This window comes from Muntiacus reevesi, chromosome 7, assembly GCF_963930625.1.
Source record: "Muntiacus reevesi chromosome 7, mMunRee1.1, whole genome shotgun sequence".
Taxonomy (NCBI): Eukaryota; Metazoa; Chordata; class Mammalia; order Artiodactyla; family Cervidae; genus Muntiacus; species Muntiacus reevesi.
Window position 1 is genome coordinate 71,359,821 of NC_089255.1, and position 27,117 is coordinate 71,386,937.

The window sequence follows — 27,117 nt, forward strand, 5'->3', positions numbered from 1 at the left end:
GGTTCGAACTCTGGGTTGGGAAGATCCCCTGGAGGAGGAAATGGCAAACCACCCCAGTATTCTTGCTTGGGAAATTCCAGGGACAGAGGAGCCTGGTGGGCTGCAGTCCATGGGGTAGCAAGAGTCAGACAAGACTTAGCAACTAAAGAGCAGCAAATCTATTTTACCTGCAGTTTTCCCATCTTGGCTAAAGATAATTTCATGCTTTGAATTCAGGTCCAAAACCTTAGAAGTCATTTGTGACTTCTCTCCATCTGAAATCCTACTGGCTTTTTATTAAAAATCCAACCAGAGCCTGACTCTTTGCTGGATTATTGAAATGGCCTCCTAGTCATCTCTCAACTTCCACCTTTGTCCCCTATAAACTACTTCCAGCTTGGGGACCAGAAGGAGCCTTTAAGACATAAACTAGATCATATCTTTATTGTTGTGGTTCAGTCACTAAGTCATGTCTGACTCTCTGGGACCTCATGAACTACAGCACATCAGGCTTCCCTCTCTTGTCTCTGTTCAAATCCCTCTTTTCCCCCTTAAGCTCAGAGTAGGGTGTATCTTAAATCCTGGGGAACAGAAGTCATGGGAGTTCAGAGGAGTCCTGCATCATAAAGCATGGAGACAGGGATGCTCCTACCCCTGTAACTGTCTGCCGGACCTTGTGCTTTGTGATGGGGGCACAGAGCTGAGTAGGGGAAATGAGCTGTGTGAAAGAACCTTGAAGTAAAAATCCTCCCATTTACATGTTATTTGTTGAGTGTGGTTATCAGCTAGGCGCTGGACAATGCACCATTACAGACTGAGGGGTTTATAATATAAGGCTGGAGAGTAGAGGGGAGAGGCAAGCTGTGCAGTGACGGGTGTCACAGTGGACACTTCTACACAAGCCCAGGGGACGGGGTGGCCCTCACCCCAAACTAAGCAAGTATTTCCTTACGGGATTATCATCATCCAGACAGAAGGGGCCATAAGGCATCTCTTAAAACCACCTTGCCCTGTAGTTTATAAATTGTGTGTGCTAAATTGCTTCAGTAGTGTCCGACTCTGCAACCCTTTGGACCATAGCCCAACAGGCTCCTCTGTCGTGGCAAGAATACTGGAGTGGGTTGTTATTTCCTTCTCCAAGTTTATAAATTATGTCCCATGAAAACCTCTGTAGGCTCTATAGGGATGCCTGTGGCTTTGTAAACAGGGTAGTTTCCTAAGATGTTAAGAAATATTTGATTTCTTTCAATGCATTTATTTATCGAGGTTCCTGATGAGAAGTTTTAGGAAATGATTTCAGATGTTGAGAAGAAAGATTTGAGAAGAGCCCTATGCACATGTTTCTTTTTCTGAAATTTATTTTTAATTGGAGGATAATTGCTTTACAATGTTGTGTTCGTTTCCACCATACATCAACAAGAATATACATGTTCCCTCCCTCTTGAACCTCCCTCCCATCGCCCACCCTATCCCACCCCTCTAGCTTGTCACAGAGTCTGATGCACATGTTTCTGATGGAGGAGGTGATGGCTCCAGGAGGCTGGCTAGCCTGCCCTCAGAGCCCGTTCCCACTCCTGCTTCTTGAGTGAGAGTCAGTGTCCTGACCTCCTTTGCTCTCCTTGTCCTGGCATGTCTGGTGCACAGAGGCAGATGCTTTGGAGAAGCCATATGTGAATATATGACAGAAAGTGTGGGCTCCGCTGGTGCCTAAGGTTTCTAAGACACACAGTCCTTGTGTCAACTTCCTTACTAAACAGTTGTGAAAGTGCTCACATTCAATAGAATTCATTTCCTTAGGAAGAAAAAAAAATGTAGCATCTGCTGTATTCGTGACAACCTTAAAAAGCAGAACTGGGAGCCAAATGTTCTTTGGGGTGGTAGGCAGCCGGTGGTCATTTCTTTTCTGGTGAAGGCAAGATGCCTCCTATATTGTTGCATTCCTCAAGAAGCTGCAGGAAACAGAAGCTGAACTCATGCCTGGGGTGGACGTGAAACATTTGAGCACAAATTGCACAGGAGGGAATTTGGGTCTATATTAAATGTCTTAGCTCTCCATGTATCTTTCTGGGTTTGATTTACACTAGTAATAACATCTTTGTCCATTTTGTCTTTAGAGAGGAAAGGGTGAATGGAGACAGCGCTTGAAACAAATATGTCAGCTAATAATGCAGGGGATCTCATCCAGGACTTTGCTCCCCAGGCCCTATTATCATTCACACCGAGTGCGCCCTTAGTAATCTTTGGCAGCAGTGGAGATTGGGGCCACAATTTCGCCAAACATATCGGCTTTCTGTATGGGAGAAAGCGCAGCCGGGGCCAATGGATCCTTTGTTGTTCTTCCCCTCCAGAGTGGAGAGTCTCCGCTCAGCCCATCTGCAGTGTCTCACAGTGATAGCGCTTCATCCACGCAGTCGCTGTCGCATGGAGGGGCGCCAGAACTGTTGGTGGGGCTGTCATACAATGCCACAACAGGGCGATTATCCGTGGAGATGATCAAAGGCAGCCATTTCCGAAACCTCGCTGTGAACAGAGCACCTGGTAAGTTCATGCCTATACCCCCAGCTCTGGTCCTCCCAGAGGCAGGCAAAAGGCTGTGTCTGCTTTCATCTCAATTCTGTAACTTGTAAAATAAAAATGATCTTGGTGTGATTTAGACAATTTTTACCAAATGATGCCTCTGGATTTTTCAAATACTTTTCTATTTAATTAAATTGAAGGCTTCTCTGATACCTGGATGAATCTTGATATAAAACAGACTGACCTCTGTGAGTGTATTGAAGGGAAAAGAATGATGTCTTTTCAGCAGCATAACATGTATAAACAATTAAAATCTGCTAATAGGTCCCAGGCCCTCAAATTCTTTAAAGAGGCAGAGTTCAGTCTTTGGAGCCAGGCAGACTTGGGATCTAACTCCAGCTCTGCTCATTTACCTTGTAGCTTTGCTCTGATCCTATACATTTTACCTCTCTTTCTGAACCTCAGAAAACTCATCTGGAACAAAGGAATAGTAAGAGCACCTTCCTCATGTGTTGTTTTGGGGCTTAAATAAAATGATTTGTTTAGAACATTTAGCATAGTGCCTGACACATAGTGAGCATGCAAGAAATGTGAGTGGTTATGTTATTGATGGCAGAGGAGGTGGAGTAAGAAGACTTGGGCAATCCAGGCCTGACTCACCAGGGAAGCTTCTGAGATTACCCCTGGAAAGAGCAGCTCAAAACATACCCCCATAGTGGCTGTCCAGGGTTCAGGAAGCCAGAATAAAAGTGTTGCTGCTGCCAATTGCCCGAACTGCCTCTCAGTACCCAAGAAACTAGAGATTGAACCTTGGTATAATGCTACTAAAAGCTCACATTTAATGATCTTGCTCATTAGCAGAAACAGCTTAAGAACGGGTGGGAAGATGGTTTCTGTCTCACTTCTGTCTGCTGGATCTCATGTAACATCTAATTAGAGGAATCTAATTTATATCTAGAATTCTAGCTGCAAGAGAGTCAGGGACATGCTATTGAAATTCCACCCTTTTGAGTCTAAGAAGGTAAAATAGACGGGGCTAGAGTAGAGTGTGAGTGAGTCTGTTCTCCACAGACTGCCAAATCTTTTCTGAAATAAGTACCAGGTCAGTAACAACATGATAGGCTGCATGAGTCAATGGACTCTGGCCTCACCTGTCCGCACCAGGTGAAGAGCCAGCCAAGCTGGTGGAAAAAGGTCAGCTCCTACAACCAAATCTGGACTCTCACTCCTTTTAGTCTCTAACTGTGCCACCACCCACAATGTCTCTGTTCAGTAGTATCTTGTTAGTCAGTCTGTATTAAAACCATTAGAGCAAGTTAGTAAGGAAAACACAACAGTCTGGATAACAGAGGAGACCAGGGGCATAAACCATATTCTGTATCAAGGCTCAGAACCATGTAAGAGTTATTTAAAATCCACAGTACATATTGATTATTAATTGCATGGATAGATGCTCCTTTCTAGATATAGCTTTTAAAAAATAGCTCCAGATTTACTAAAGATCTGGATTTACTGCTTTTCCTGTAGAACTTTTGCTGGTCTCTTTTCCTGTCTTCTGAAATTTGGTGAGATCTGAACAATTTAGGGGGAAGAAGATGGTGCAGCTGCAGATAATGATGAGGGAGATAGACCACACTATCATGGCCTATTCCAATGCATGTTGGAAGGCTTTAATTGGCATGCTTAGAGGTTCCAGACAATACAGGGGAGAAGGACAGTATGGTGGCTAAGAAAGCATCAACTGGAGGATGCCAAACTAAGGTTTTTGCCACTTGCTAGCTGTGAGTTACTGAATTTTTTTGACTCTGTTTTCTTATTTGTAAAATGGGATCATAATAATATATACTTTTCAGGTAGGGATATTACATGTAAAACTGTGCTTTGAGAATGGTGCTAAGGTATCTTTCCACATTTCTTTATAAAAGAGAATATGCCAAAAAGGAAACTATTATAAGAAATACTTAAAATTGAGTGTGAAAACAAGGCAAGTCCTCATTTTGAAATTGATTTCCTTCTAGAAGTTTAAGTCAGATTGGCATTTATTACATGGTTTTAGATAGAATAGTGATGCAGTGTAACTGAAAATGTAACTGACATGCTGTATCTTTGCAACCAAAGTAATATAAGACAATGTTGCTGTGATGCTATTAATTAAAACAGAAACCCAATAGTGAAGACAAAAGGTTTTTGTTTACATGGAATGCTAGTACTTAAGGAAAAACCAGTTTAATTAGGACGGACTGAGAAAGTAGAAGGTTCTTTTGTGGAGACTCTAAAAGGGACTTCTTGGTACTTTCAAGGGCTTGAGATGTTGACGATGTTGGCCTTTCATTATGCCTCACTTCTTTATGCCACTAGCAGGACTTTGGCAGTCATCAGACAAGCTTAGGGTACAGTTCGAGTTCCCATATGGAAGAGAATAAGAGAGAGAAAGGATGAGGGAACAAGAGTTTTATGAAGTAACTGAGCAGCATTGGAAGAAAGAGAGGGAGAAGAGGAAACGATGCAAGCTGGGAAATGAACGGGCCTGAAGTGGGGAATGGGGACACTGACAATTGCACTCATCTCCATGGAGAAAGTGGAGAGAGGGCAGGGGAGACAGGAGCCTGCGTCAGAGGCCACCCTGAGGGAGCTGCCTGCGGGAGGGAGGCGTGGGTAGAAACTTGTGCGTGAAGGTCACAAATCCTGTGCTTGAGACTCTCAGCTCAGTGGCAGTGACCTCTTCTGTAGAAAGGGGTCATCAATCCTGCCTTGCAGGGTGGCATTGATAATGTAAAGAATGGTTCTTAAGGTAGTCCAAAGAAAAAGAAGTTGAGCCTGATGACTAGAGCTTCTATAGAATGCTGAAGGTGCTAAATCTTGATGGAAAGAGACAAAGGCTAGAATTTAGAAGTGAGGATCTTTTGCATCAAAGTATTTTGTCAGCCAAAAGATAACTTTGAATTTACCAACTTGAACCAGCTAGATGACTGTGCTGATATTTTAAACTTTTCTTTCTAAGCAAGATAGAGGAGAGGTGGACTAATAATAGATGCAGTTACCCTTCTCTTTTTGGGCCTTAGAAGAAATAAGCCACCAGATGTATGCTCCTCTCCCCAAATCCCTGCGGGAGAAGGCCCAGTGAGAGGCAGGTTTAGCTCTACTGGGCAGGAGTCAGTGGGAGCATCCCTAAAGATGAGTGTCTACCGCACCTCCCCACCCCAGAATGGTTAAAACTAAAAAGACTGATTCCCTCAAATGTTGGTGAGGATGTGGCGAATACTTTCTTGGTGGGAGTGTAAAATGGAATAAGAGCTTTGGGAGAAGGCCTGGTGGTGTCTCATATAACTGAACATGCACTGAAGATCCAGCAGTTCTATTCTTGGGCATTTGTCCGTAAGTTAAAAAAAGCGACTTTCATTAGAAGGTTTATAGGAGCTTTGTTACAGTGTACAAAAATGGCGAAGAGCCCTTATGTCCTCATAATTGAATAAATAGATTAAGATATATTTTGTATAGTAGAATACTATTCAGCAATAAAAAGGAATGAAATTAACTGAGGCATTTAACAACATGGAGGAATCTCAAGAACATACCAAGTACCTACTGCATGATTCCATTTATATGAACTTCTAAAACAGGCAAAATTTGTTTAAACATATATTGGGGAAAAAAAGCAGAGGAGTGGTTGCTTCAGGATTGGTATTGGCATCAAGATGACTGGGCATGGACATGAAGGAGTATTCTGGGGTGATGGATATATTCTGTATTTTGATAGGGATGTGGGTTAAATGGATGTTTGCATTTGTTAAAACTTACTGAATGGTGCTAGGCTTCGTGCACTTCACTGCATGTAAATTTTACCTTATAATATGAAAGAACCATAAATTATTGAACTCTAGTTAATGAAACATATGCTGAAATGTTTAGGGATAAAGAACAATGATGGTTACAGGTATGACAGATTGATGAATAGATAGATATATAGATATATGAGAAAGCAAAGTCTGTTATCTCAGGCTACTATAGCAAAAATACCATAGGTTGGGTGCTTAGGCCAGGTGTACTCAAACTCTGGGATCTAATGCCTGATGATCTGAGATGGAGCTGATGTATCATTACCAGAAATAAGGTGCACAATAAATATAATGTGTTTGAATCATCCTGAAACCATCCCCCCACCAATGCATGGAAAAATTGTCCTTCACGAAACTGGTCCCTGGTGTCAAAATAGTTGGGGACTGCTGGCATAGACAACATAAATTTTTTTTCTTACAGTTCTGGAGGCTGGGAAATCCAAGATCAATTTGGATTTGATCAGCTAATTTGGTTCCTGGTAAAAACCCTCTTTTTGGTTTTCAGGCAGATATCTTGCTGTATCTTCACATGATGGAGAGAGAGTACCTCTATCTCATGGCTCTTCTTCTAAGAGCACTGATCCCACTCATGAGGGCTCCACCCTCATGACCTGATTACCTCCCAAAAATCCCACATTCAAATACTGTCACATTGGGGATGAGGGCTTCAACATATGAATTTTGGTAGGACACATCAGGCCATAGCATAGGTGGAACAAAATATGACAATTGAAGAATCTAGGTGATGAATATATGGGTATCCACTGTATAATTATTTCAAATTTTCAGCATACTTGAAAATTTATTATAAAATAATAGGCATAAAAAACTGGTCTGGTCTGGAATAGTTTAGTTGGGCTAGGTAGATAAAAATAAAACATGAATGAAGCCATTGATAGGGAATACTGTGGTGGGCATTACACTGTTTTTTAAATTATGTTGACATCTCAAGGTCCACCCTTGACTCAACCTTGGACAGAACAGACAGGGTATCAATCAAATAACCTGAGGGTATCTTCTATAGCATACTTCATAAACCATATCCATCCCAAGACAAAGTATTTGATTGGGCATTTCTTTCTTTCTAACTTTAACCTTTTCTCTATTCATCAGATAGATAAATAGATTTTTATATCTACATCCCTCTTCCTGCCATCTTCCCTCCCTCCCTCCCTCCCTTCTCTTCTCTTTTCCTTTTTTCCTTCCTCCCTCCCTTCTTTCTTTCCTTCCTTCCATTTTGGTGAAAATGCCCATATTATAAAAATTTAAGTATGTTTATATATATTTTTCAAATCATAGGTGGACCAGGGAAGGTAAAATAGGCTATTTGAAAATTACTGAAACTGTTCCATAGAACCTATTCAGAAACAATCCGTAAACAAGTTAACAAAATGAACTAATCTTAGCTCAAGGCAGGTAACAATGTGTCAAGAACCATTCCGGGCACTTTCAAGGTAAAATCTCACTTAATACAAGAGATCATTATTGTTGTCATATTTGCTATTAAGATAGTACAGGCTAGTCTACAAACATGATGACAAGGAATAGTCTCCACATCTGTACATGGCAGATGATCTAGGTGAAAAACCTTCTTTCAGTATCTGCTAGACATCTGAAATCCTTACATAGAAGTTCTTGAAGAAGTCACCATTGAGAATTGGAAGTATTTGATTATCTTTTGAATTTGGCTTTATGGGAAAACAATTCACTAACAGTTTAGCAACTCTGTTCCGTTCTTTTCATGGGCTTACCACCCAATTACTACATGGCCTGGACAATTGTTTTAACCTCTCAGAATTTCATTTACTTCCCTATTAAGTGGGGTTAACAGGTTAATGCTACCTATACAAGTCTATATTTTAAAAAGTTAGCATTCTGTTGGCAGGTTCGTTTCTCCATCCTTCTCCTGTGTGTTACTGCATTGTGTATATACACACATATAATGGTCCCTGTCAAAAATTATCATTACGATGTCCCCTCTAGTTAAAAGTGGTGCGTTCCCCGGCCTCTCAGTGTGTGCGTGATTAGCCACATGTGATAATTACATCCCAGATGATAATACTTATAGCAGCAGCATATTAACCTTGTTAGGCATTCACAACAGCAGAGACTAGAGGAAGGAAAAACAAAAAAGTAAATCAAGCAGGCTAGTGTTTAATGTGAAGAACAGATGGGAAGCAGGGGGTAACCTCTATGGATGAAACACAGGGAAAAAAGGACTACACAGAAATAAATGAATATAGGATATACCACCTTCTTTTAAAATCTTGGTCCAATTTTCAGTTAAGTATAGTAAACACTTATTAATAGCCATTATGTGTTCAGAATTAAGGCCAATACGTATGAAGATTTATGTGCAGCAGTAACTTGTTGACTGCATCCTTTACTTATATCACCTCATTTAATTCTCACAACAATGTCAAAGTTAGAAAATCTGAAAAGCAACAGAAAATACAGTTACCATAGTATGTGAGTTCTATCTCAATAAAACCAATTAAAAAAAAAAAACCAACACTGGGCTTTCTTCAGAAGAATGACAGACTGTGGACAGCCTTGTTAACAGTAATAATAGAAGCCTGAAGACAAGGGGAGAATATCATCACAGGCTTGAGAAAGAAAACCACTCTCAACTTATTATTCTTTTCAAGTGACAGAAGAATAAAGATCTTTTTTTCTTTTGCAAAGCTTGAAAGGGTTTATCACTGGAAGAACTACTAACTGGTGTGATTTCAGGGAGAAAGAAATTGAACCTGAAAGGAGTAAAGTGCAAGAAAGGAAATGAACAACAGGCACAAAAAAATCAACATGTAGGTAAATGTGAGCATGTGTAGACTGCGTAAAGCAGAAACAGCCAAAGTGGGAAATGTGCCTGATATTGGGACTACAGCAATAATGTGGAACTGAAATTCCTGGCAGGAATAATATGAAAGATGTGAAGGGGAGACAGAAATCAAAGAATTCTAAGGTACTTATGCTACTTAGAAAGACGGTGAAAGTGAAAGTTGCTCAGTCGTGTCCGACTCTGCGGCCCCGTGGACTGCACAGTCCATGGAATTCTCCAGGCCAGAACACTGGAGTGGGTAGTCATTCCCTTCTCCAGGGGAATCTTCCCAGCCCAGGGATCAAACTCAGGTCTCCTGCATTGCAGGCAGATTCTTTACCAACTGAGCCACAGAAAGAAGGTAGAGGTATTGATTCATTTTGGACAGTAAATAAAGGGTACATGTTAAAATTTTAATACAAATTTTAACCCAGTAGAGAGACCAAATTAGAATAAAGAAAATTCAGTTAATCCAATAGAAAGCAGAAAGATATATTTAAAAGCCTAGAAAATGCAGAATAGATAAACAAAATCAACAAAAATAAATCAAAATCTATTGGTGATAATAATAAATGTCAAGGGACTAAAACTGCTTTGTTAATGATAGATATAGCATTAGGTTAATATTTCTCTTCCTCCCAATCTCTCCCTGTCTCTCTCTCCTCACATCCTCTCACTTCTACTACATTTTATATTGGGTGTCCACCTAATCTCACAATGTTTAAGAAAAAGAAACATTAATTACCAATAAATTGGGCTTGGTTCTGGAATGCAAGAATGACTTAACATTAGGGAAATCTAACATATTTAATAGCTCACTATACCAACTGATTTATGAGAAAACTTGATTATGTCAATAATTGCAAAAGAAGCTCTTGATGAAATACACTATGCTTTATTGGCAAAAATAACTCACAGCAGATGAATAATAGAAGATGTACCAGTATAGGCAAAGTTATGATGCAATAACAAATTCTGCAGAGTTCATGGCTTAACACAGCAAAGGTTTATTTCTTCCTTTCATCACAATCCCAGGTAAGGCAGTCAATGTTCATCTAAGCTATGAGTAAGGGATACAGATTCTTTCCATTTAATGAGGTGATAATATTATGTTCAAAATGTGACCAGCCTTGTTGTCATGGAAGGGGAAGAGACAGGGGGAATGACTGACTTCAGCTGTGATTGAAGGTAATGTATTACTTCTAGGATCCTATATTCAGAAGTCAGTCACATGGCTCAGTCATCTCAAATCTGGTGTGAAACCTTCATCCTTAATTTGATATTAACCCAAGTCACTATCACATTATTCACCTGAGAAGGTTTATTGAGCCTTTGTTGTTTGAAGCCATTTAAAATTTATCTCTTACTGTTTGGAGATCTGGAAGCAAGGAACTTTTCCAATCACAGAAATGTCTGAATCTCAGGATTCTCTTTCTTTTTCCTTGCACATTCATCTTTTCCAAGGGTACTTTTCACCTCTCCCCAGCCTCTAGGTGAAGCCAGTAGTAGTGAATACACACTTCTAACATTCTGTTTTTCAATCTTTTTCCTTATAACTACAAATATTAGGCATATGTGCTTCCTTCCAAGTGATAGCATATGAGTTTACCGTCACTTAATATGGATGATGGATCGCCACTATCTTAGCCTCTGATAGGAGTTTCTTCATCACCTGGCATTAACTTCTAGGCCAGTGGTCTTCTTGTATTTTTGTTTTAGTTGCATTCCAGTTCAGATTACTGATTACTTTGTCACACTCTTGTCAGGAAAATATAAAATACTCTAACTATATTTTGAATCAGAAGTTGTTTCTTATAGGCTTCAAGCATGGGAAGTCTGGTCAGTAAAGGTCAGGAAAGCTCTCTCTAGGAAATCCAGAAGTACAGGCTTTACAGGAAAGGTACCAGTACAATCTGGGATGTGCACATGAAAGGAATGGTTCTCATAAGGATCTTTGAATGCCATGGGTGAACACCCTACTTTGCCACCTGCCTGCTAATTCCTGTCCACATGCCTGCAACTGGTTTGTGGCCTGAAAGGACTTGTGGCTCCCCTTTCCTTTTGCTTTCCAGTCTCATACAGTTTGCTTTCATTAGTGAAATCTAACTGGGATCTTACTGGCAAGAGATCCAGGGGAATGTAATTTTAAGTTTGGTAAAGAAAAGAGCTTAGAAAGGCAGAAATAGTATTAACTGTCAACAACTCGTATGTTGTTAGAGAAGTGTTAGTCACTTAGTCATGTCCAACTCTTTGCAACCCCATGGACTATATGTCCATGAAATTCTCCAGGCAAGAATACTGGAGTGGGTAGCCATTCCCTTCTCCAGGGGATCTTCCCAACCCAGGGATCAAACCCAGGTCTCTTGCATTGCAGGCAGATACTTTACTATCTGGGCCACCAGGGAATAGGGAAGAGAACATACTTAACCCTGATGGTGAGCATTTTAAGAAAATAGACACTAGCTATCATTCTTAATCTTGAAATCCATCAAGAAAGAAATAAGGATTCCCACTAGAATCACTCTCACTCAACATTAGACTGGAAACTCAAAGCAATTTAGTAGAATAAGAAAAAGAAATAAAAATTTAAAGCTAGAGAAGAGGAAACAAAACTGCCATTCTTTATAGAAAATATGATTGCATTAAAAATGGAAGAAAACCTATAAATTTAAACTAATAACATTTTTTAATACAAACTTGTTTTCTAATACATCAAGGACAGATAGAAAGTAGAGTTTTAACACATTAATATATACAAACTAACAGTAGCTATGGTACCAAAAGATAGCATTAATAAAGGATGAGATGGTTGGTTGGATAGTTGAATGGCATCACCGACTCGATGGACATTGGTTTGGGTGGACTCCAGGAGTTGATGATGGACAGGGAGGTCTGGCGTGCTGCGGTTCATGGGGTCACAAAGAGTCGGACACAACTGAGCGACTGAAGTGAACTGAAGAAAATTATTTAAAAATCACAACACTTTTTGAAATACACAAAATAAAACTATCAGACACAACTGAGCGACTGAACTGAACTGAAGAAAATTATTTAAAAATCAGAACACTTTTTGAAATACACAAAATAAAACTAAATAGATAGATGAATGTGTTTATTGGTTAGAATAATCTATATTGAGAAAATAATAGCTTTCCTCAAATTTATATATCTGGTACAATCCCAGTCAAAATCCCCACAGATTTTTTTTTTTAAAAAGGACTTGACTAACTGATTCTCAAATTCATATGCAAGAGCTAGTTAAAGAAAGAAGTTCGGATAACTAAATTTTTAAAAAGATGATATAAGGATTCTTCGTAACAGATATCAAAACATATTCTAAAAGGATGATAATAAATATCAAGTTAAGGGAAGGACACTAAAGCTAGATGCTTGATATCTGATCAACATTATATTACAAGTCAACTGGGAGATAATGGGCTATTTAATGTATAATGCTTCTGATTTGGGAAAATAATTAGATCCCTATCTCACACCATATACAAAATCAATCTTAGGTGGATTAAAGATCAGATTGAAAAACAAATTCTTAAGACTCATAGAAGGAATGTGGAAGATCATTGAGTTTGGATAGGATTTCTTAAACAATTTTTTAATGTGTCAACTGAAGAGGAAAACACTGATAAATCTGACTCCATAAGAATGTAAAGCATTTAAACTGCAAAAGTTACTATACACAAAGTAAATGGATAAATCACAGACATGGAGAAGGTATTAACAATAAAAATAACAAGATTTTGTCTCTAGAATTTATAAAGAGTCAATAATCCACTCACAGGGATGTATTAGAGAAATTCTCAAATGTTGGTATGATATAAAATACCGAAGCTTTCACTGAAATATTTTCAATTCTTGGTTATTAAAAACAAATGTCCATTAATTAATCAATAAGCTACTTGTGGTTTATTAATATACTAGAACACTATTCACACTTAAATGAATCATAGGTGTATATAACAATATACGTAATATAAAAAAGTTAATGCTGAATGCAAAAGAAGACAAGCTTTGGGAGGACATACAGTAAAATGCTAAATACTCTAAAATGTGTGAAATAACTTAAAGTATATTCTGGATAGCTTTATTTACAGCTACTTTTATAGTGAAAGTTTAGAAATACACATAAAGTTGATGAATTCCAAATCCAGGAGAGAAATTACCTGTTGAGAGAGAGGGAACCAAACAGGATGTAGGAGGGAGACTTAAGGATCTTCAATTATATTTTATTTCCTAAATATCATCTAAATATCAACCAGAAAGGTCAATATGAAAGGTCAATATGAAAAATGCTGAATATCAAATGAGACTGCCCAGGTATGCTAGTGGTAAAGACCACACCTGCCAATGCAGGAGAAGTAAGAGATGCAGATTAAATTCCTGGGTCAGGAAGATCCCCTGGAGGAGGGCATGGCAACCCACTCTAGTATTCTTGCCTGGAGAATCCCATGGACAGAGGAGCCTGGCAGGCCACCGTCCATAGTGTCGCAAAGAGTTGGACACAACTAAAGCGACTAAGCATGTATCCATGATTGGTACTTAAGTATGGGTAGTATTAATATTATTCTCCCTTATGTATATTGAGGGTGTTTTATAATTATGAATACATTAGAAGCTAGTTCAGTTCAGTTCAGTAGCTCAGTCGTGTCCGACTCTTTGCGACCCCATGAATCGCAGCATGCCAGGCCTCCCTGTCCATCACAAACTCCCGGAGTTTACTCAAACTCATGCCCATCGAGTCGGTGATGCCATCCAACCATCTCATCCTCTGTCATCCCCTTCTCCTCCTGCCCCCAATCCCTCCCAGCATCAGGGTCTTTTCCAACGAGTCAACTCTTCTCATGAGGTGGTCACAGTATTGGAGTTTCAGCTTCAACATCAGTCCTTTCAATGAACACCCAGACTTATCACCTTTAGGATGGACTGGTTTAATCTTCTTGCGGTCCAAGGGACTCTCAAGAGTCTTCTCCAACACCATAGTTCAAAAGCATTAATTTTTTGGCGCTCAACTTTCTTCACAGTCCAACTCTCACATCCATACATGACCACTGGAAAAACTATAGGCTTGACTAGACGGACCTTTATTGGCAAAGTAATGTCTCTGCTTTTTAATATGCGATCTAGGTTGGTCATCACTTTCCTTCCAAGGAGTAAGCATCTTTTAATTTCATGGCTGCAGTCACCATATGCAGTGATTTTGGAGCCCCCAAAAATAAAGTCTGACACTGTTTTCACTGTGTCCCCATCTATTTGGCATGAAGTGCTGGGACCAGATGCCATGATCTTAGTTTTCTGAATGTTGGGCTTTAAGTCAACTTTTTCACTCTCTTCTTTCACTTTCAACAAGAGGCTTTTTAGTTCCTCTTCACTTTCTGTCATAAGGGTGGTGTCATCTGCATATCTGAGGTTATTGATATTTCTCCCAGCAATCTTGATTCCAGCTTGTGCTTCTTCCAGCCCAGCGTTTCTCATGATGTACTCTGCATTTAAGTTAAATGTGCAGGGTGACAATATACAGCCTTGATGTACTCATTTTCCTATTTGGAACCAGTCTGTTGTTCCATGTCCAGTTCTAACTGTTGCTTCCTGACCTGCATACAGATTTACTTTAATTCTTTAATTAATTATTTAATTCTCTTAATATTGCTCAGGAGGCAGGTCAGGTGGTCTGGTATTCCCATCTCTTCCAGAATTTTCCACAGTTTATTGTGATCCACACAGTCAAAGGCTTTGGCATAGTCAATAAAGCAGAAATAGATGTTTTTCTGGAACTCTCTTGCTTTTTTGATGATCCAGCAGATATTGGCAATTTGATCTTTGATTCCTCTGCCTTTTCTAAAACCAGCATGATAAGTTTTCAGTTCATGTATTGCTGAAGCCTGGCTTGGAGAATTTTGAGCATTACTTTACTAGCGTGTGAGATGAGTGCAATTGTGCAGTAGTTTGAGTATTCTTTGGGATTGCCTTTCTTAGGGATTGAAATGAAAACTGACCATTTCCAGTCCTGTGGCACCTGCTGAGTTTTCCAAATTTGCTGGCATATTGAGTGCAGCAGTTTCACAGCATCATCTTTCAGGATTTGAAATAGCTCGACTGGAATTCCATCACATCTACTAGCTTTGTTCATAGTGATGCTTTCTAAGGCCCACTTGACTTTACATTCCAGGATGTCTGACTCTAGGTGAGTGATCACACCATTGTGATTATCTGGGTCATGAAGATCTTTTTTGTACAGTACTTCTGTATATTCTTGCCACCTCTTCTTAATATCTTCTGCTTCTGTTTTTTATTGAGCCCATTTCTGTCCTTTATTGAGCCCATTTTTGCATGAAATGTTCCCTTGGTATCTCTAATTTTCTTGAAGAGATCTCTAGTCTTCCCCATTCTGTTGGTTTCCTCTATTTCTTTGCACTGATCACTGAGGAAGGCTTTCTTATCTCTTCTGGCTATTGTGTGGAACTCTGCATTCAAATGGGAATATCTTCCCTTTTCTCCTTTGCTTTTCACTTCTCTTTGTTTCACAGCTATTTGTAAGGCCTCCTCAGACAACCATTTTGCCTTTTTGCATTTCTTTTCCATGGGGATGATCTTGATCTCTGTCTCCTATACAGTGTCACGAACCTCCGTCCATAGTTCATCAGGCTCTTTGTCTATCAGATCTAGTCCCTTAAATCTATTTCTCACTTCCACTGTATAGTCATAAGGGATTTGATTTAGGTCATACCTGAATGGTCTAGTGGTTATCCCTACTTTCTTCAGTTTAAGTCTGAATTTGGCAATAAGGAGTTCATGATCTGAGCCACAGTCAGCTCCTTGTCTTGTTTTTGCTGCCTGTATAGAGCTTCTCCATCTTCGGCTGCAAAGAATATAATCAATCTGATTTCAGTGTTGACCATCTGGTGATATCCATGTGTAGAGTCTTCTCTTGTGTTGTTAGAAGAGGGTGTTTGCTATGACCAGTGTGTTCTCTTGGCAAAACTGTATTAGCCTTTGTCCTGCTTCATTCTGTACTCCAAGGCCAAATTTGCCTGTTACTCCAGGTGTTTCTTGACTTCCTACTTTTGCATTCCAGTCAAAAGTAGGACATCTTTTGGGTGTTAGTTCTAAAAGGTCTAGTAGGTCTTCATAAACCGTTCAACTTCACCTTCTTCAATGTTACTGGTTGGGGCATAGGCTTGGATTACCGTGATATTGAATGGTTTGCCTTGGAAAGGAACAGAGATCATTCTGTTGTTTTGGAGATTGCATCCAAGAACTGCATTTCAGACTCTTTTGTTGACTATGATGGCTACTCCATATCTTCTAAGGGATTCCTGCCCACAGTAGTAGATATAATGGTCATCTGAGTTAAATTCACCCATTCCAGTCCATTTTAGTTCGCTGATTCCTAGAATGTCAACATTCACTCTTGCCATCTCCTGTTTGACCTCTTCCAATTTGCCTTGATTCATGGACCTAACATTCCAGGTTCCTATGCAATATTGCTCTTTACAGCATCGGACCTTGCTTCTATCACCAGTCCCATCCACAACTGGGTATTGTTTTTGCTTTGGCTCCATCCCTTCATTCTTTCTGGAGTTATTTCTCAACTGATCTCCAGTAGCATATTGGGCACCTACCAACCTGGGGAGTTCCTCTTTCAGTGTCCTATCATTTTGCCTTCTCATACTGTTCATGGGGTTCTCAAGGCAAGAATACTGAAGTGGTTTGCCATTCCCTTCTTCAGTGGACCACATTCTGTCAGACCTCTCTCCCATGACCCTACCGTCTTGGGTGGCCCCACACGGCATGGCTTAGTTTTATTGAGTTAGACAAGACTGTGGTCTGTGTGATAAGATTGGCTAGTTTTCTGTGATTATGGTTTTAGTGTGTCTGCCCTCTGATGCCCTCTCGCAACACCTGCTGTCTTACTTGGGTTTCTCTTACCTTGGATGTGGGGTATCTCTTCACAGCTGCTCCAGCAAAGCGTAGCTGCTGCTCCTTACCTTGGATGAGGGGTATTTTCTGGCCGCCCCTCCTGACCTTGAATGTAGAGTAGCATATTAGAAGCTAAGGAGAAGTTAAATGACCAAATTCCTTTCCTTTGCCCAGAGAATCGTAGTGTCCCATCCCCACCCCAAGGCTAAGTCTGTTACAAATGATAGACCATCATGCTACTGTCAGGCAGCTGTTTTCTATGAGCTGTGTAACTAAGTTTTGTGGTATTGCATTGTTTCTTTGAGAAGATGACATTTGAATCCCAAATGACATAGGTTTGTGCCATGATAAAATGGAAATATTTTGCTGTTATAATTTTTTTTTTTTGGTTCATGTGGTGTCTTCATTGTGGAGAAAGTGACAGTGAACCATGACACAGTTAACAGGCTGAGTCAGGAGGACAGCATCCAAAACTACCAGGGGATTGTGACCCATTCAGCCTTTTGATGATGGTTTTATGTTGTTAGAGACGCTGAGAGGTGTCTGAATCATCAACAGAAGATAAAATACTGCTTGGTGGTGATCTACAGCAAGTATTGCACTATCAATTCCAAAGAATTAAAACAGCTCAGTAAAGCTGCGTATTTACCTGACCCTTTCTCTTCCAGTCTGACTGATGCTCATTGAACCCCCAAACACTCCAACCTTATTCCTCACTATTCCTCACAAGCAGAATTTTCTGGTCATAGCCCTGGATAGCTAAAAAGTAAGCATATGATTACTGTGAATAAAAGGTTCCCTTTTGAGCTGGAACAGTCGGCATTTCTCTTCTTCTGGTTAGATGTCCTCAGACTGGATCGTTTATACTTTTATTATTTCCCCCTTTTGTCATACACTTACAATTCCGCTTCAGTGATGGTGGTTTGGTTGTAAATAACCTTTCTTGTAATTAGAAAATAATCTGACCGGGAGAAAGCTGGAGATTGCTCTCTTTGTGAAATGAGCAAGTCTTTGTTTGCAAGATTAATTCAATTCCCACTGCCATAACTGGCAGCAGAATTGCCAGATCAGTTTGGTGACTGGATTGAACTTTTCCTCCAGGAATTGTGTAGCTGTACGGCTGTGGAAACACAAGTTCACTCCCTTATTCTCAGTTTGCTGACAGCTTTTTCCATAGAGCAGTTTGAAGAGTGGAGAGCCCTGTTTCTGAGACAGAAAAGTGTTTTCACACCTGAAGTGCAATTTCACACCTTGTGTTTCTCAGCAGATAAGTGCATAAAATAACACATCAAACCGGAATAGAAAAAGATCAACAAAGAAAGAAAACTGCAGGTTGTAATTTGTTTCCTATCTTACAGTGCCTTTGTAGAGAACGATAAATTACAGGGATCTGGGTTTACACTTTAAAAAGTTTGACTGGTTGCTAGGTGGGAAAGTGAGCAGTAAACACGAATCGGCATTTAGCCCATATTGAACAGAATGTACAAAATAATAAAATTTGGGAAACACCAAAACATAGAATTTTTTTAAAAGGATAAAACACATATAAATTAGTGGTAAAAGTTGTAGTTAAGAGAAAGTCAAGATATTGATACATTACATGATTTTAGTAAAAATAGAATTGTCTTAAGATATAATTTTTTATAATTATCCATTCAGGAGTTTTAGCAAAAGTAATAGACTATGTTAGTACTTACTTTCTATAAATGACTAAATCTATGATGCTAGTGACCATCTGATGGCATTCTAGTGCAGGGGTTGTAAAATGAGGGGTTTAGCTCCATTTTGCAAATTTGAAAACTTAAGTCGAAAAGGAAACAGAAAGTTGAGCCTCCTGGATGGTCACAAACATTCATTACAAAATATTTAATGTTTATTGAATGTCTACCACATGTTAGGCATTATACCAGGCATGGGGGTACAATGGCTAATAGGGTAATCTCTCTTTCTCCCATCTGGGAACTGACAGTTTTGCAGACAAGTAAACAGGCGATGGAAAAACTGGGTAATGAGTGCTGAGAGAGGCTAAAATTAGATTTTGATGGAGCCTGCAGATGGTCAGCATGGGGGAAAGTGGTCATCCAAGATTCTCGGATAAAGTGACGTCCAAATCAAACTAATGAATGACAGAGGATGAGGTGGTTGGATGGCATCACCGACTCAATGGACATGAGTTTGAGTAAACTCCTGGAGTTGGTGATGGACAGGGAGGCCTGGCGTGCTGCAATCCATGGGGTTGCAAAGAGTCGGACATGACTGAGCGACTGAGCTGAACCGAAAGGTGGGTATCATTTGGGATGTCAGGGCATGTTAACATATGCAGAGGTGAAAGAGAAAGAGGAGCAGGGTGGGATGGAGGGATGACGGTAGTTCAGTGGAGTGGGGATGCAGTGTCTAAAGGCAATGGTGATGCACAATGAAACTGGAAGATTAAAGGGTCAGGGTGTGTAGTCTATGCTGAGAAATTTAGTTTTTTATCCTGAGACTAGTGGGATGTATTGAAGGTTTAGTCTTTGTTTATTAGTGAGAGTGATACAACCAGATCTGTACTTTATAAAGACCCCTCTGACTATTGTCGTTGTTCAATTGCTCAGTTGTGTCTGACTCTGCGACCCCGTGGACTGCAGCAAACTCAAACTTGAGCTACTCAAACTCATATCCATTGAGTTTGTGATGCCGAATCCAACCATCTCATCCTCTGTTGTCCCCTTTTCCCCCTGCCTTCAGTCATTCCCAGCATCAGGGTCTTTTCTAATGAGTCAGCTCTTTGCATCAGGAGGCCAAAGTACTGGAGCTTCAGCTTCAGCATCAGTCTTTCCAGTGAATATTCAGGACTTTATGGTCCAACTCTCACATTTATACATGACTACTTGAAAATCCATAGCTTTGACTATACAGACCTTTGACTAGGGAATTTGTCAATCCCGTGACTGGACATCAGCAAAGAAACATGCAGTAATGCAAGTGGGAGAGGTTGGGACCTGAGCTGACAGTATACATCAAGAGCTCAGCAGCATTGGGAGGGGAGAAAGTGGATGGATTTGGGAGCTGTTGTGGAGGCAGAATCAACAGAACTTGGTGACTAATCAGCTGGAATAGGGGTAAGGAAGCCAGTCTTGTCAAAAATGCGGTCCTGAGTTCTGATTTGGGACTTGAGCAGATGATGCTACATGCACAGAGTTGGGGGACACTAAAACAGCTAGTTTTTAAAAGGGAGATATGATATGTGTGAGATGGGATTTTACAAGAAACAATGTGGTATTCCATTGGATTTTGAGCTTGGAAGGGAAGTCTAGGTCAAAGATACAGATCTGACAGTTGTCATTGAGTGGATGAGATGGTCCAAAGAATACGTAGAGAGTGAGAAAAGAAGACTCTTTAGGCATAAGTAGTACTTTGACAATGAAAAGAAAAACACAGAGCAAAATGTATATATATTGTTACATAAATAAAATATGGATGAAAAATGTGCATGTCCACAAATACCACTGCACGCATGCCTTTGCACGTACACACCCCTGCACGTGTAGACCTTCCAGTGAACATCAGCATGGTATCCCATGGTGGGCCACATGGAACATTAAGCATTAAAGGTAATCATCCCTTTCCTGAAGAGTTCATGTAAGATGTGTGTTGTGTGTGTGATAGTCACTCAGTCATGTCTGACTCTTTGCAACCCCATGGACTGTAGGCCACCAGGTTCCTCTGTCCATGGAATTCTCCAGGCAAGAATACTGGAGTGGGTTGCCATTCCCTTCTCCAGGGGATCTTCCCAACTCAGGGATCGAACCCAGATTTCCTGCATTGCAGGCAGATTCTTTACTGACTGAGTCACCAGAGAAGCCCATGTGTTAGTCCAACAGCAAGTTCCAAGCCTAAAGATGCTGCTCAGTATGTTAAAAAGGAAAAATGTACTGCCCAGGTAGATATTGCAATTAAACTAGCAAAACGGAAGGCACTGATGTTTTCTCATTTCCATTGTTTCTTTCTTAGATACATACGGAAAGCTCTTTCTCTTCAATTCTGTGGGTCAAGAGATGTCTCGCTGCAAGACGTCGATCCGACGTGGTCAGCCCAATCCCGTCTATAAGGAGACCTTTGTTTTCCAGGTGGCGCTCTTTCAGCTGTCTGATGTCACACTGATGATTTCTGTGTATAACAGGCGTACCATGAAGCGTAAAGAGGTGATTGGTTGGATCGCTTTGGGTCAAAACAGCAGTGGAGAGGAGGAGCGAGAGCACTGGGGGGAAATGAAGGAGAACAAAGGGCAGCAGGTCTGCAGGTGGCACACGCTGCTTGAATCCTAGGTTTGGCAAGAGGTGTTCGTGGGCTGTACCCGCCCCGGTGACACGTGTTTCGATTACTGATAACCAACTCACTGCTTGCTGGCAGGCTTTTTACAGACAGGCTGTAAGAAGGGATTGAATTTTACTGACCCCTAAGACCTTGTGAGGGTGGGAGGATCTTTGAGTTTCTCAAAGGTTTGATTTAGGTTTAAATACTATAATTTAAAAAAAAAGCCCAGATATGTGCTGTCGAGTATACTTTATGGGAAATGTCATCATGGTTGAGATGAATGATGATAAGTTAATTTGTGTTAGTAGGTTATTGAGTTTTGGTTCAGGCTCTGGAATGGAGCTTCTCTGGCTGCCTCTGCTCCTTGAGATTTAACAGTAAGAGTGCTGTTAAAAGTTAACAATTTGTAAACCACTTGTGTGTAGGAATGAGAATTTCCTTAATATGGTGCAAAACACTTCAAAATACAGAAATAAATCTGACCCCGAGTCTCATAAAAGAATGTAGCTCTCATCCATAATCCCCCACTACACATTTTTCTCTTTATTAAAAAAAAAACCTTCATTTATTTGACTAACAAATAAATGTTATAAACTTGTACTTATAAAGCAAATTTGTAGAAATTAAATAGCTCTTTTTATCTTATATATTGTGGTTTCCTATGAGATTTGGTTAGGTGAACCATTTTGAATCTGAAAAAGAATTAGAAAACTACTGTTACAAGCCAACTTGTCTCTTTTTGAGCATGTAAGATTTCAAAGTTAAAACTTTCAAGGTTTTTATGCTGTTTTTCTTACCTGACAAATTCTTATAGAATGAGAAGAAAACCAAAAAAACCTATTTAAGTCATGGGTGTATTGATTTTTCTGAATCTAGTGATCTCCTAGATGATACTTTTTCTATATTCAATACAATATACTCACTCATACATATATTTTGATTGTGTACTTGCATGTAAACCATATTTTTAATGCAATATTTTTGACCATCAAAGCATAGTGCATTGCATACAATAGGTCTTTAATAAATGTTGATTTGATTGATACTTAGAAATGAACATGTTATAACTTGAATGAAGAATATTTTCAGTTTGTGAGGAATGATGCTGATTCTTCTTTGAGCATTTGAAGTGCCTATATTGTCATTTTTCGTGGTATTTGCAGCAACATATATTAGTCACCACTTGCATTCTGGTCACATACCATTTAGAACACTGATCATGTGTTTATGAGCATGAAATTTTACTTCTGACTGACTTTTACATTATTGTGCATTGCATGTTTATTTTCTTAGGTCTGAGCCCTTAATTTCAATTACTTTAAATTGGCAGTCATAAAAAAAGGGAAGGAATGTGTGTACGTGTAACACTGAGCCCCATGTGCAGCTCTTCTGAGCAATTGCTGTCACTTATTTTTAGCTTTTATGTTTCATTGTTGACTTTTCACTGTCTGTGGGAAGAATGATAGCTAGTGATGGATGTATACAGTTAAAAACACATAACTCCTCCTCAGTTCTGCATTTTGACAGATTGTAAACGTAGGCTGTAGCACTTGAAGCACATATTTATTCCTTACAGCCTGTAATGGTTATCCTGACAAGCCCAGACTAGGACACAGGATAACTCGACTCCAATTTCAAGCTTTGAAAAGAAGTGATTTCCTATGGAAGAATCAGAATTAGAAAAATAAATGAATATCTTACTTTCTTTTCAGGTCATGGGAGTTCTGTACATAATGCTGCTCAGTTATTGTGAATAAGTAGTAAAACCATGTTCCATTGGGTTTTCCCCCTACCTTGCTTTGGAAGACCTCAAAGTGCTTTTCCAACATCATATCCATTAACTGCTGAGTGGTCTTTGCACTGTGGCTGTGTCATTGAGTAGAACTGAGTGCAATTGATTAAGTAGTGGCACAAAGAATTGGCTTTTCACATCCCTTACTCTCTTTATGCGCTTGTGCTTAAGGGGAAGCAGAGCAGCCTTGTTATGCTTTCCTTTATCCAGTGACATAAAAGCAGCATTCACTTTAAAATTTACATTTGAAAAAAATCTGCATGTATTGTACAGACGGGCCTGGATTTTTCCTCCTCATATTTTCCTGCTCTATGTTTGCCGCATTCTTAGTCTTATGGTACCCAATAATCACCTATACTTCATTTTTCTGCTGCCTTGACCCACCATTTCTAAGGTTTTCTTCTGATATAGTGAAATATCCTTGTGTGCTTGATCTTTTTTCTCATAGTCTGCTTATGGTAGAGTTTACAGAAATTTTAAGGGAAGGGATACCTGAAAAGCATTTTTCACTTGTATAATTTTACTATGTTGGTGCTATTCACCATGTAGGATGCATGTTCATCTTGAATATCCAGCCACATTCACCCTAAAGCTTGTATAAATATAAAATGCTAATGACAAGACACATTAAAATATGAGGCTGAATTTTTTTACATTGATTTGAAATTCTGGTTTAGTAAAATCTTCATTTTGTGCACTTAAATTTGCTTGTTTTCTTGGCAGTCTAGACACAATGCACTTAACGTTTTTTACTTGAGCTTTTATATCTACATTTGCTTTTCAAAAGAGTTATGAAAGATAATTCATTGGCTCTGCCATGTTTAAGCTGCTTTTGCCTATTTTATCTAGCTAATAATTAATATCTCATAGTGACATATGAAACTGAAGAAGCACTAGAATTTGTTGTTTGTGTAGTTCTTTCTATGAGAATGCTTATAAAATATTATTTTGGAAGGTAAATGATGCAGGAGGTTTATGGAAATGTGATTTACAGTGTGGCTTCTTTCAGGGTATGAATTAACACTGAATTGGGAAGTGCTCGTCTCCCCAATCACGGAGGTGGCTCTTGTGTTCCCTGCGCCCCTTTGACTATTGTTGAATTTTTAAATGGGCCATTCACCAGGCAGCTGAGCACCTGCTCTCACTTCTCTCCTTCACTGGCTCCCAGTGTGATGCACAGTTGTTTTAGACCCTCTTTTTGCTGCTGTTGTTTAACTGTGAAGGGGGAAGTCTTATCTCTCTTAATAGAAAAAGAGCTTGTACCATCTTTGGATGTAATGGACTTGACATTCCACCTGTACAAAGTTGCAGAAAGAATCCTCGCCATGATGGGAGATGAGAAGAGAAAAAGCATGGTACTAGGTTGCTCACTATAGGCACTGTTCACTCTGCCTCAACTTTCATGACAGTAACAGACTGACCTCAAACGTTGGTATTCTCCATGGTGCTACAGCCTGAAACACAGCCTCTGCCTTTGTAACATGTAGCACTCACAATATTTAACAGATTGTTAACACTTCTCAGTCACTATGTTTTGCATCCTGGTTGTACCACATGGTCTTATCTGACAACCAAAACTCTTTCCTTTCAAGTAATGCATTATTTAAGTTGGAACTCCCATCAGGTTAAGTGAAAATGCTTCTCTGATAGCCATTGAATTGATTAAATTGATGGCTTAGCAAGGACCATGGAACTAAGGGTTTCTCCAAAGCTTGGTTATCTGTTTGCAGCAGAGAGCTTAGTATTCAAGACATGAAGATCAGAAAAGTGAATGTGAAAGGATTATTTGTAGATGACATAAAACCAAAAGCAAGAACCATGTCCTTTAATGATGAAGAAACAGGACTAGAAATTACATGTGGCCTCCCCTCTAACCTTTGCCTAAACTGTGGCTAAAGAACATTCCATTCTATTTGATCCACAGGGAAAACAAATGATAGATAATCCTGAAATGGCCAAAGTATTTTTATTGTATTAGAAATTGTTCATTCCAAAAAGAAAAGCTAGGGAAAGTTATAAAAGAAACAAATGATATAGCATGAGTATGGAAGAATTAAAGGATAAATATGCTAGATACCATCAGCATCTATTGCATATATGCAAGAAAAATAAGCTAATATAAATGAAAAGCCATTTTAGATTAACTATAATTTTTCACAACTTGTGGAATTCTAGAAAAGAGAGATGGGGTGAATGAAATTGGTCTAAACAATTCAGAAAAGTTGGCACAGGCTGTGGCCCTAGTTTGGTTTTAAATAAACTCTGCCTACTGTGTGGCCCTAAGAAAATTTCTTAGCCACACTCTGACCCTGCTTATTCAACTGGAAGATGGAAATAATACCTACCTCAAAAGGTCTTTTTTTTTTGATAATGAAATAACAATATAGAGATGGGCATATAGTAACCATTCAATGTTCCCTTCTCACGATCATGCTTAAAACTGCATTTAAGATTTGTTTCTCTTTCTAGTGAAAGTAATAGTAATGCTAGATAAGCACTAAGAACAATTTGCAGATACTTTAAAAAGGGTAGGCAGGTGAAGCTAGTCTGGAAGGCAGCTATGTTCACCGCTATACCAGTAACACGACACGAAGCTAGTCTGCATTTGGGACAACCTCAACTGCAATAAACCTAGTGTGTGGAAGAAATTAAGTCTTAATGAATCCCTAAATGATGTATAATGACTAAATCCTGACCAATTTATAATTGTATAATGACCAGTTTATCCACTCTGGTGCTTGTGTGTACATTTTGATAAATCATACTCAAGACCTCTCCTCACACCCAGCTCTTCTCTACTGCTCATATGTGGACAGAGCACCTTGTTCCTATCAAAGGAGTTGATAAGGGTGGCAACTTGAGTACCTATTTCAGCTTTGATCTGAAAAGGCGCTATAGAGGAGCCTGGTAGGCTACAGTCCATGGGGTTGCAGAGTCAGACATGACTGAGCAGCTAACACACACATACTGACACACTTTGGCTTCCCTGCTGGCTCAGATGGTAAAGTCTCTGTCTGCAATGCAGGAGGCCTGGGTTCATTCCCTGGGTGGGAAGATCCCCTGGAAAAGGGAATGGCAACTCACTCCAGCATTCTTGTCTGCAGAATTCTATGGACAGAAGAGCCTGGCAGCTATAGTCCATGGGGTCACAAAGAGTTGGACGCGACTGAGCAACAAACACTACTGACACTCTTTTCAAAATGGAAAACATTCTTTTTGGGAGCTCTTATATCCATATTATATCCTTCAGTTCAGTTCAGTTCAGTCGCTCAGTCATAGCTGACTCTTTGTGACCCCGTGAACCGCAGGACACCAGGCCTCCCTGTCCATCACAAACTCCTGGAGTTTACCCAAACCCATGTCCATCGAGTCGGTGATGCCATCCAACCATCTCATCCTCTGTCATCCCCTTCTCCTCCTGCCCTCAGTCTTTCCCAGCATCAGGGTCTTTCCCGATCAGTCAGCTCTTTGCATCAGGTGGCCAAAGTATTGGAGTTTCAGCTTCAACATCAGTCCTTCCAATGAACACCCAGGACTGATCTCCTTTAGGATGGACTGGTTGGATCTCCTTGCAGTCCAAGGGACTCTCAAGAGTCTTCTCCAACACCACAGTTCAAAAGCATCAATTCTTTGGTGCTCAACTTTCTTTATATCCTTATAGGTAATTTTTTTTTTTAATGATCTAATGATGCAGCTATTTACATTTAGCTGTTTGACTGGGACGTAATAGTCAGGACCAGTGATTTATCTCTGTTTCCCTTCAGAGACCATAAAGAAAGGAATTTTATCAGGGTTGATATTAAGTCCTTTTTAAGTGGTTTTCAAGAGTGCCTTGTTGATGTAATAGAAAATGTGCTCTGTTGTCCTCCAGTAGTTTTCAAAGAACTTAGAAGAGCCTTTATGGACTCTCAATCCTCATATTGAGCACAACCAGGTGCCATGAA

The 27,117-nt window shown here is 39.7% G+C and overlaps 1 protein-coding gene across 1 annotated transcript in view; it reads left to right on the forward strand.

Annotated features, from left to right (window-relative positions):
- The window catches only part of SYT16 (synaptotagmin 16), a 113,109-nt gene extending 91,717 nt beyond the window's left edge, over positions 1-21,392 (forward strand). Inside the window, 2 exon segments of the mRNA XM_065941389.1 lie at positions 2,328-2,517; positions 21,079-21,392. Of these exon segments, the coding sequence (XP_065797461.1) occupies positions 2,328-2,517; positions 21,079-21,392 (504 nt within the window).
- The last annotated feature ends 5,725 nt before the right edge of the window (positions 21,393-27,117 follow it).